The following is a 12,373-nucleotide window of genomic DNA, read 5'->3' as shown; positions in this document are numbered from 1 at the left end:
ATCCACGCCTCTCTGGTGATAACTTTTCACTGCTCGGCTTAAGTAAATTTTAACAGCAGCCTTCAGATGCCAAGAGAGGCTGTGGTATTTGCACCACATCTTTCCTGCAGTACTGTTTCCACTCCACAGCCAGCAGAAATACATTCCTGTACATTATTAATATTTGGACTACCTTTAATACAATAATATCCTCATACACCAGCTGGGTCCCTCACTGTGTAACACAGTAGGGACACAACTGTCTGAGACAATCACCGTGTTCGGAGTGGCGGCTCGGAGCATTTATCTCCCCATAAGTTCAATCTGTTCTGAGGAGAAATGTGATCTGACCCAAACGACCTCCAGGCTCGGGTATTAGATTAGCCAGGGAGGCTGACGTTTCAGATAACCAAATCAAAACTGGGCTAATGATGCCGAGAGGTGAGGGTCAGCCTGACCTTTGACCTCTGACCTCGATCACCGCTGCTGTGGACCCGTCAAAATGGTAAGAGAGGACAGAAATCCCTTCATACTCTGTGTTGTCCTGACCTTCCCTCCTCATAAACAAACTCATAGAAATATTTTATGATAATAATGCAAGATCAGCTGCATGATGTATAAAACCACTTATTTAATTTTACTGAATGACTTTGACTGGGAGCAATCAGCAGGGCAAAACTGCCCAGCAGTGAAAGTGGTTCAGTGTGTGAGGAATGGAGGGTGTTGGGGCTGCGTCCACCAACAACCTTTGACCTCCCTGGGGTCATCCCCTTCATCAAAATCCATGGGTGCGCTTATTTCTCAGTAGAGGCAGACTTCCCTCTAGTGTAGAAACATGACTGTTCCAGGTTACCCACCACTGAACGACAGTGCAAAACCAAGAGAGACACCCACAGGATCTCAACACACTTAGCTGTTGATGTAAAACTGTCAAATCCATGTTTTTATATAATTATAAAAATGGTATTTCAGAATTAACCCAAGATTACTGCAGGTGGGAAATTCTATATTTGTGCTTTATGACAAACTAATTAGCTTACTATAATGACAGTATGTATCGAGGTTATAGTTCACTAAAACTAAAAACTAGATGTGAAAAAAAGCTTTACTTAACTAAAATAAAATTTAAAAAAAAATAGACTTGAAAAAATTAGAGCTGCAAAAAATAAAAAAATAAAAAAATAATAATAATGACAGCATTCCTGATGAGGCACTAAAGTATGTGTTTTTTGAGACTACAAAACTTTGAGTCAGCTGCTTTTAGCAAGTTTTGTGGGGTTCTCTGTACTGATTTTCCTAAATCTTGCTTCAGGGTCTGGAAACTCACAAGCTAAACTAAATTCATAAGAAAAAGTCAAAAAGACACGTTTTGAAGGACGACCTCTGCGTCAAAGATTTGGCAGTGGGACTGAAGTTGTTTGAGTCTGTGAAACTAGACTGCAGTCATTCAGGAAATAGCCAGGGCCCATAGGGCTGCTTTACACAGCATAACACAGTGAAATGTAGGAATTCTTGTATTACAATAACAACAAATGACCTTACTCTAATTGTTTAGATTCTTGGGCATGTTTTCCCACCAAAATGCCATGCCATCAGAGATTTAATGAACTAAATTCAAGTGAGTGTGTTGAGAGAGAGGGGAGGAAGAGGAGGCTGTGGATCCTAATGACATCCCCTGACACTGCAACGGACATAATTACAGGTTTGTGTGTGTGTGTGTGTGTGTGTGTGTGTGTGTGTGTGTGTGTGTGTGTGTGTGGCTGCGGCACTGAGCAACAAATGTTCTCACCTGCACATCCTGGTGTGTGTACATGTTGGTGTTTGTGTGTGTGCAAGTGTGTGACAGCAGACTGATGTGATGAGTCTATCGCCGTGGAAACAGCCTGCAGCCAAGTGATTTTGCTGCTGTAGACATCTCTGTCTTCTCCCCTTTGTCTCGTCCACTTCTCTTTTTTCCCCTTCACTCGTTTCATTTGCTTCACATTTTCTCCGAGCAAATCCAAAACATGACGAAAACCTCGAGTTCCCACAACTTCAAATGGCTATTTCTGTCTATACAAAACACAAAAACTCTATAATAAAACAATAAAACCCACAAAATCATCTTACTAAGTATCTGAAGTAAAATGTAATATTGCACATGCCCATGTGCAATATTACATTTTTTCCTGACATGAGCTAAACAATTACAGTACCACTGCTCACCATAAAGCTCCATATAAAGCTGTAAGACTGAACATAAAAACACTGCACATTAAGTCAGTATGTGTTAGTGTAAGTGTAGTCTGTATGTGCATGAACAGCTCTGATGGTTGATGGGATGAGCCTAAATTAATCCTAATTACATCTTCAGTCTGCCTTAAACCGTTTGTTCCCCTCTCTGGGCTCTGTATGATGTCACACAGAGCAGATATTCACTGAATGGTCACCTTGGGGACACAGCTCAATTGCAAATATGTAAAATATGCTGGAGCTAAAACCGATAACACAAACAGAAGATGAATTAGAGGGCTGCACTGAGTTCTACTATAAGATGGATAAAGGAATAATTCAAACTACTCTGGTAGAGTCAAAGTATAAAAACATAGAGATGGAAATAAGCGTCACAGAGTGAAATCAGCAGTGCAGCTCCATCGAGTTAGTGTCATGTTTTTTTTTTTTGGTAAAAGTTTCGTGAAGCTGCACAGAGCACACGAGGAAAACAGGAAGTCATGGACAGAAATGACAGACCGCATGCAGACAAAATGTTCCACTCTGTGCAGACTCACAATTTGTGAATTCTTGAGGTAAAACCCGTTTGCCAACTTTTAACATGAAGCAACGGAAATCATACACACATGTAGGGCTGTTCGATATAACGAAATATATCGGATGACGATATAAAAACATCTATCGTTTTGTTTTACGCTATCGTTTGTTTCGTGGTGTCGCAAAATAAACGTTTACGGCAATATTTTTTCATCGTTTTGATGGTGACTGTAGTGGCTATATTAATTTCTCTTAAGTTCTCTCTTTCTCTTATATTTAATATAACCACACTACTGACAGACAAGCGCCTGTTTTTATGTGAAGTCTTTAGCAACAACGACAGTAAAACCATCGCGTGTCCGCTTGTTTATTTTCCACATAAACCTTTCATAATAAAGCTCAAGATCCTGTTGAGACGTTTCAAAAGAAACTGAATCACGTGAAAGAGTATGCAGAGTCGTTACGAATGAGAAGCAAAAAAGAGCCGTCAGGTGCTAAAAAAATAAACCTCAGACTCAATAGTTAGAACAGGCTTTTCCCCGCAGCATGCTGTGTAATAAATACTCAAAGAAAACGGCGGCCGTTACAACTTATGTCTAAAAATATTCAGTTTCATGCATCGGTTAAAACGCTCAACTCCAGGTACACGACGCTCAGCTGGAAACACTTCACGCAAGTCGAGCTGCCCGAGATTCACAGAATTTACAGAAAATGTTACATTTTTGTGATTTATATCGTTATCGGACAATGGATGTATATGATTATATCGGGATATGAGATTTTGGTCTCATCGCACAGCCCTACACACATCATTTTTCATATGAACCCATTCAAATTATAACTGCAATTTCGGTACATGGTAATGTTAAATACCGTGTAGAAATCCAAGTAGTGAGTTTATATACACTGAAAATATTTATATGACAGGTTTCCAAATGGAGAGTGCGTTCATTCATAACAATGTTAAAAAGTTCAATTATAAAAACCACAAAAGAAACAAAGAGGCAAAAGTTCTTCCTCCACAGAAGAATAAGGTTCAGGTTGCTCTGTGTTTGAGGTTTCTGCTAACAGATTTAATCCTGCAGAGACCGAATGAAAAGAGAAAAAAAAAAAAACAAAAACCCCACAGCTGTCAATAAGAGAAAAACGAGCTGAGAGAAATGATAAATTGTCAGACACATCTGTGATATTGACTGGTCTGAGAGAAGGATGGAGGATGGAGGGAAGAGGAAAAAAGGTGGTGCAGACAGTGAGACAGCGTTAGGCACTGGTTTTTTTTCTTTATTACAGAAATGAATGTCTTTAAAATATTTAGACAAATGAGTCAATCCTGCTTTATTGTTCTGTGATTCTGGATGCAAAAACTGCTGATGTGTAGGAAGAAAAATAGAAATGCAGTGCTTAAATGTGTTTATCTTAGAGTGGAGAATCGTTCTATGTGTGTGTCTGTCACAGTTAAACATTCAGGGTATATGTGGCAAGGATAAATGGACTGGAAAGTGTGTGCATGTGTGTTTTTCTACCTGTACTGCAGGTGTGAGTCGTTTCCTGGGGAGAAGTGCTTCTCACCTTACTGTGTGTGTGTGTGTGTGTGTGTGTGTGTGTGTGTGTGTGTGTGTGTGTGTGTGTGTGTGTGTGTGTGCTACACTAAACTGCTTTTAACACCATGCAGGTCACAGTACACGGGTATTACATGCAGGCATTGATTAGGACATGCGTGCACACAAACACTAATGCTTATCCTCCACTCAGAGTCAGCAGAGCAAAACACCTGAATTCAGCTGGAGATAAATAATAAATGACTTCTTCATGTTTTTTTGGAATCAAACCAGATGAGACTTCTCAGGTCACGGAGGGGAAAAATGAGCCCTTAATTGTAATCCTCAAACACCGGAGAGGTTCACGAAGAACAGAAGAAAGTCTGAAGAGGTTAAAGCTACAGCATCGTATGAAATGGGTTTCAGCTTGTGATCATGGGACAAAGCAGGGATGCTTCAAGAGACTTGAATTTCCTTGTCAAATATTGCGTGGGTATTTGCTGAAATTTTAATCTGCACACACAAGATTCACATTAGATTGCAGAGTGTGGTCACTGTTCTTTCTTTCCTTGGAGGTCAGCATCCACACGGCAACTCGTTGGCTGATTATGGCTGACTTCACATCACAGAGAGATAGCTAGGCTGCTGGTTTTTTAGGACAGTGTTCAGAGTTTTGCTCAGAAAGCAGCTGGACGTTCTAGACAAAACTGTCACTGCCTTCTAAACTACGACTGCAGCAATATGCTAGTGACCAAAGCAATCAGCAACTTTTAACAACTGGAATAAACGGTAGATGCACTTGGTCTTATACAGTCCTGTTCTACTCTAATTGAGCACTCATGCCAATGAACGAATTGCAGAGCATAGTGGTGTTCAGTATCATGCCCAAGGATACTGTGGCATGCAGAGATTGAACCACCAACCCTCCAGTTACTAGATGACCCTCCTCTTCCTTCCTGAGCCCAATGCAGTCTCATGACCAGTGGTTGCCAGATGATTGCAGACCAGTCGTACCTGTGCAACTGGATCCTGATCCACTTTATCCAACATTGTCACTACACATGACTGCAAAACCTCAATAAGTAGCTGAGCAGTAGTAACTTTCCTTCTTTCTTTTTCTCTCATCTATATCATTTGGCTAAGAATTACACTTTGGATCTCTGCGTTTAAATAAATGAATGGCCTGGTCTTCACAATTCACAAAAAAACCCAACAAGCGAGGCCGCGAAAGGTGAACTGCGATATAGTGAGGGAACACTGTACCCTGTGTGTACCCACTTAAATAGACACAGTAGGCTATTATTAAAATTATTAACTTCTACAGTTACAAAGCCCATCACATCAAAAATTGGAAACCTGGCCCACTCCCAGTATACCATAAGAAAAATGAGCTTTACCAACTAAAATTTCTGGTTCCAGCTAGCAGTGAAAGCATTCAAAGCATTTATTTTTAGATGTTTACAGTCAGTCTAAGGCAACTTGATGAGTGTGGGAACAACCAATTCAAACCACGACCAACCAAGTTGCAGCTCTACAGTTTCTATTATTTACTCCTGAGATGGGTAAAAAAAACCAAAAAAACAAAGAATACCAAAGAAGTGTGCGTACTTTAATCCTATTTTCCCTGCTTAGAAAGAAATTTGTGCTCTTACCTGCTGTGATGTCATCATCAGTGACATCCATTTCCTCCTCAGGAGCCTTGGTTTCTACTGGCTGAGCCTCTGGTGGCGGCAGGGCTGGAGGGGGAGTGTCGGTGGTTGTTCCAGCTGAGGAGAAAGAGACAAAACTGTTCAGTGCAGTCCGTCCAACGAGCACAACCCAGGTTACTATTATAGATATAATTTACACATCTCCCCTCAGTGCATCATAGCAATTATAAAGTGCATGCAGTTTGATAATTTAACCATTAAAAACTACCCCACTGGATTCAGAAAAAAAATGTTTCTATTAAATTTAGGCAGTAAAAAGTACCCCAGTAGAATGTAGTTTACTGCTCAAATCTTTTAGATTAAGCCAATAAGATGAATTTGTCAATAAAATTTACTGTGACAGATTTAAGTAATAAAAACTACTCTGATAGATTTACACAGAAAAACTATGCAATTACTCAGTAAAAACTACGCAGATAGATTTAAGCAGTAAACCAAACCCTATTAGATGTAGTCAATAATAACTACACCACTAGATTTAATCAATAAAAACTACTTTGACAGAAACCAGTTGAATTAAGTTAGTTTCATGTCTGTGAACGTGACCGAACAGGTTATTCGTGACCATTTCACATTGTGCCATGAGATCAGGCTCACTGATGTCACCGACCATCAGCGTAATGGTTTGAATGTCTGTATGTCAGGATGCTCTCCACTGCGAGTTTCTGTTCTGGTCCTCATTGTTGTTATGATCAAGTTAACTGCTCTGGTTAAGCAGCAAATAAAGGCTTATTGGATGTCCTCGTATAAGCAGAATGAATAGAAACACACGGACACACACAAGGACAGGGACACGCTTTTATTTAGCGTTTTCATTTAGCTCTTATCTCTCTGTTGGCAATTAAGAGTGGCTTTTCATTAGCGGCCGGCACTAATGAATGACACTGTGCTAATGAATGAAGCAGCTTAAGGTAACAGAGTCGGCACAGGGCTAATCTCTGGGAAAACAGCCTGCTTAATGAATTACAGAGACGCAACCACAAAACGCTTATCAAAAACGAAGAAAGCAAAAACAAAGAAATATATTCCTCTGCCTTTTTTTTTAAAGAAAAAAAAATGTAATTAACAAAAAAAGAAAAAGTTAAATGGCACAGTTTCATAAGGCTTCTTCAGTACACCAATAAAATTAACTGTAATTACACTGTGTGTAATTACATTGATTAATCCAGGTTAACATGTGCTTCATGTTCCAATTAACCTGCTCACACACACAGCTGACAGCTCAACATAATGACTTCGTATCACACCCACACACACACACACGGTGACAGAAGGCCAATACACAGCCCGGCAGTTGATTACCTGTCTCTGACATTAAAGTGATAAAAACTTAATTGGATTTAATTAAAACATAACTGATGTTTTACTGTGAATGAACAAAAGGCCTGCGGAGAGCGAAAAACCCCAAAACAACCCTCGCTTCAGTTTCTATTTGCATGTTTCCCTCTCTGAGCAGGCGGTTTCACGCCACAGATAATGGTGGTTACATCCATCTTTTATATACAGTCTGTGACCCTCGAGGCTGCTGCTTGGCCTGAAGGTGGCCCAGTTCTCGTGTTCTGCATCTCCAGCACACACATCGTGCACACCAGCTGGGCTATAACCTCCAACTTAACTGTCCTGGTTGGAAGAATGAAAATGAGAGATACAAGAGCTGAGGGAGAAGAAGAAAGAGGAGGAGAGGGAAGTGGAGGAGGGGTGGCGAAGGAGGGGAGGAAAAGGAGGGGAGAAGAAGGAGGGGAGGAGAAGGAGGCGTTCTGCCCTGCTCCAAGGTCAAGCTTGTCATGTCAGCCATGACACATTGCTCCCAGCATGCCTTGTTAACCTCCAGGACCTCCTCCTCCTTGTCCTCCTTCTCTTCGTTTCTTCTGACTGTTGCTCCCTGTATTCATGTTTGAGACCCACACTTCCTGTTCTTCTCCTGTTTCCCAACCTCTACTGCTCTTTCACTATAGTTTTAAATCATCAGGAGAGATTCATCTAAAGGACTCACATAAGGATGACTGGAATATTTTTAGTTCAGATCTGTCTTATATAAGATGATGCAAGGGAGTTTCATCTTCAGCCTCTATTGTTGTACTGTAGTCCTGATATTTTAACTTTGCACTACAATGTTTCTGCTTGCTTGATTCTGTGTTTTAGACATAAGAAGAAAAGGAAGAGAGGAAAAAAGGTTTGAAGAGATGAGAGATGAAGAGAAATGGAATGGATGATTGAGGCACTAAAACCTACTCCAGTAAATTTAGGAACTACTATGTCAGATTTAGTCGATAAAGACTACTCCATTAGATTAAGGGACTGAAAACTACTCTTAGATTTAGGAAGTAAAAACTACTCTTTACTTCCTAAGTCTAATTGAGTAATCTGTTAGATTTAGGAAGTAAAGACTACTCCGTTAGATTATGGGACTAAAAACCACTCACTACTCACTAAATCTAACCAAGCTGCTACTTGGTTAGATTTAGGCAATATTACTGACCATCTTTAGGGACTAAAAATTTGTGAATTACATGTAGGAAACGATCATGATTTTTGATGATTTTTAGACACTTTCATGCTCTTGAACATGAAGAAACAGGGTTTTCAGTGTGACTATTTACAGAAAAGCTGGGAAAAATGTGTAGGAAAGGATGAAGGAAAAAAGGGAAGACGCAAGAAAGAGGGGGGAGAGGGAGACTTTGAACAGCAGGTTGATTGGAGTTAAAAAAAAAAAAGTAACAATCTGGATGTTCGAGGTAGACTGAGAAGCAACAACGGAGAAAAGCAAGAGAGAAAAGGGGGAAACGGAGTGCTCTTCAGTGATCAAAGAAACAGCTGCTTCACATATCCACCATTTGACCCTGAAAATTGCATGACAAGGAACAAAGCTCAGGGACTTTGGTTAATGAAGTGTGTGTGAATATGAGAGCTGTGTGTGTGTGTGTGTGTGTGTGTGTGTGTGTGTGTGTGTGTGTGGTCCCTCAGTACCCTTCCTCACAGCTCCTGTAGCTATGAAAGACCTGTTTTCAGTTTTTGTTTTGTTTGTTTGTTTTAATTGTTAACAGCAGCTTTGCCACTCATGGCTTTCCAGATATAACCAGACCTCCCGTCTGCAGGTAAACAGCTCCATGCAGCCACTTTCTGATGATAAAACTACTTTCCCAAAACAATGTGCTGCTCCACACCATCACAGCAGTGATGATGGAGACTCTGTGGACAGTTCATTTCTTCCTCTGAGTGGAGGTTAACAGCCCCCGTTTTCTCCGTGTTAAAGCCTTTTAAACACTTCCAGGAGAGCTGAAAGGTCAGGCGCGGCTGCTGCTGTTTGTGTGTGTGTTGTCAAGTTGGCTCCCTGCTGCGACGGAGGGACTCGGCTCAGTGACATTTCTTCTGCACTTAAGCCTAACAGATAAATACAGGCGACTCTCTACCACACTGGTCAGATAGCACAGGTCTCACTAAAGGTCTCATCCCACCCTCGTGCACTCTGACAGTTTGGTCAGAAACATACACACGAGTAACCTACTGAGATAATTTTCATGGTAGGGGTGGTCATAGCCATCCAAATAGCAATAACATGGATAGTAGCTGATATTGTCAGCTACTATCGTGTCCTCTCGTTTCCAAAATAGTTAGATTTTGTCTCTAGGACAAACGGTAAACGACTTATGGTAATTGATGAAAAACACTCAGACCCAAATTTCTGAGATGTGTTCTGCTGAAGGTGCTGGTCAGCATCTTTACATCTTTACTAACAGTAGAAAATCATTTAATCAGTTAATCAATGGGTTTTGTGCAGAGAAAAAAGTTTGGGTTTTAAGTTGCGGTAATTACTGTAAACCAAAGACTGATCCAAGAAGAGCCTCAGGGTTCAGAGGACGTCTCCAGAGGATTCAAACACATCTCCGACTGTCCCCTGGAGATCCAGGATTTCCAGGACCAGCAGGAGTCATCTTTCTGCCTTTTCCAGTCCTGCTATGCAGCACACAGCTCAAATTCAATGACCCTTTAACCTCCTTTTCCACCCGCCTCCATTCTCCCTCATCCCTGGAGGTCACCAGTCCATCACTCCCCTACACATAGGCACCACCCCTGCCTGCGGTACTGCTGTGGTAACACAACACTGACCGGTGCCCGTTTCCACGGCAACTGTTCCCCCGAGAAACCCTTAGCATCCTCAGCAACCACAGGGCGACTCCTGAACACACACACACACACACACACACACACACACACACACACACTGCATTTTAGAGCGCCGTTTCTAGTAAAAGAACGTAGAGATTCACCTTTCTTCCCATCAGCAGGTCTAACTATAGACAGAGAGGGAGACCAGGGAATAGACAGAGCCGGAGACAGAGTGGCAAAGCAAGAGAGACGGCGGTAAAGAGAGACGGCACTGACAGCTGCAGAAAGAAATCACCAATCAGAGTGGTTTGTGCGCAGCTATTGTGAGATATTCGTTAAAAATTTAGATGAGCTGGACAATGCTATACACGGCTTTAAAAGTCATCTTAACATATTAACAAGACTAAAAAAAAAAGAAAAAAGAAACTGAGGTTGGTCCTTGGTTCAGCCTCCAAGTTCATTTTGTCTGAAACAGGCTACTTTAGCTTCCTTATAGTTCTCTACGACATTACAGAGAGCCAAGAGTGAAGGAGACGGAATACCTTTATTTCCCTTTTTTGTTTTTAGAAATTCTGCTAGGAAACTGCTGTGGATATTTTTTTAGTAGTAGTTTAGTAGTAAAATTGGTAGTAGTACTAATTTTTTAGTAGTAGTAACCAATACTGATACAAATACCTCGAACTTATAAAGGCACCTTATAAAAGGGACCGCATCATATCACGATTGATTTGATTAGCACACAAAGTGATACTTACGGGAGCTGACTGTGTCGACATACTGGGGCAGGTATGGAGCCCACATGTCAATGGTTTCTTTGCGTCCTGACTGGCCGATCCTCCTCAGTTCAGCCAAGAGAAGAGCTTGGGCTGCTTCTCGTACCTGAAACCACAAACACACTAAATCACTGTGAATTAAAAACAATATCACATGTTATTATTTACCGTATTTTCCGCACTATAAAGCGCACTTAAAATCCTTTAATTTTCTCAAAAATCGACAGTGCGCCTTATAATCCTGTGCGCCTTGTGTATGAATTCTGGTTGACTTGACCTCGAACAGATTTTATGTAGCACACGGCGCTCAAACATCTGTCAAAAAAAATGTTTTAGTACGACTTTGGTAAGCTACGAAGCCGCACCGCTTGATGGATTGTCGGAGCATTACAACTACCATAGTCAGGAGCCTTGCAGAGTAATCTGGGTCCAAAACTGTCTGCTTCAGGTCCCAAAGTCAAATGAACACTGCGGCATCACTGAGAGTTAAAAACTGTCTAAATTTTTCATCTTTACTAAAATGATCAGCGTTGCTGCTTTACCAAGTGTAACAATTAAGCTTAACATTCAGGCATGAAAACATAATTTATTAAATTAAACGGAGTTAGCAGGAAGTAGTTTCCACCTAAACATGATATAGCATGTTCTGACTGAGAGATTTCTGAAAGATTCAAACGTACAGCTCTGCTATCACTTCCAACATAAATGAAGACAGGAAACTAAACAGCAGTGACGTTTGTAGGGTTACTGAAGTTGGGCTAGCTGGTATATAATGATGTGCTATGTGATCGCTAGTGACACAGCTATGTTAGCATAGCATAAACAGTGAAGCTGGAGGATGAATGCTAACTTTTTTCCACTTGATAAAAGTTAACATGAGGGTTTCTTATGGTTAGGGACAAATGTAATCGCATGGCAGGATGCTGTAAACGGACCAAACTTCAGTCAGGAGAACAACTGAGATTATTCATCCACAATACGAGGTTAGCCATTAATTTACTGCAACAACATGGGAATAGAGCAGCTGCGTGAGAATTCAACATTAATGAATCAAAGGTACGGAAGTGGAGGAAGCAGGAAGAATGAGTTGAGTAAAGTTTGACTTATCTGACTGTTTTGTTTCGCTTAATGCGCCCGTGTACATTAATATTGATCAAATCAAATCTATTTATTTATATAGCACTTCACAGGATAAAAACCACAAAGTGCTTCACAGTAAAATCTCTTATGAAAAAAAAAAAAAAAAACCCGATTCCTTCTGTCATTATATCTAATACACTCTTAGTGAGAAAGCAGAAACAGAGTCAAAATGTAGCCAGTGACCTCAATGTGGACGAGATGGGCATTTTAACCACCACATCAAACCTGCTGCTTTGAGTTACACGATACTTTTTACTAGATCCTGATTTCTGTGTGGATGAACTGTTGCATAAATTAATATAATTAATGACATAAGAACATTTTAAAATATAGGTATGACAAACACAAATAGAGCCATTAAAAGTAAAGATTCATAGAT

The 12,373-nt window shown here is 40.6% G+C and overlaps 1 protein-coding gene across 3 annotated transcripts in view; it reads right to left on the bottom strand.

The window, feature by feature from the left end:
- The window catches only part of wdr7 (WD repeat domain 7), a 106,410-nt gene that overhangs the window by 48,598 nt on the left and 45,439 nt on the right, over positions 1–12,373 (bottom strand). For all 3 annotated transcript variants that reach the window (XM_005725500.1, XM_005725502.1, XM_005725501.1), the window contains 2 exons: positions 10,837–10,960; positions 5,918–6,031 (listed from right to left, as the gene is read on the bottom strand). In XM_005725500.1, coding sequence (XP_005725557.1) covers positions 5,918–6,031; positions 10,837–10,960 — 238 coding nt within the window. The remainder of the gene's footprint in view (positions 1–5,917; positions 6,032–10,836; positions 10,961–12,373) is intronic.

The sequence above is a fragment of the Pundamilia nyererei genome, unplaced genomic scaffold, assembly GCF_000239375.1.
Source record: "Pundamilia nyererei isolate P.nyererei 1_Seehausen unplaced genomic scaffold, PunNye1.0 scaffold00016, whole genome shotgun sequence".
In the NCBI taxonomy this organism is placed as follows: domain Eukaryota; kingdom Metazoa; phylum Chordata; class Actinopteri; order Cichliformes; family Cichlidae; genus Pundamilia; species Pundamilia nyererei.
This window is presented reverse-complemented; position numbering and strand designations above follow the sequence as displayed.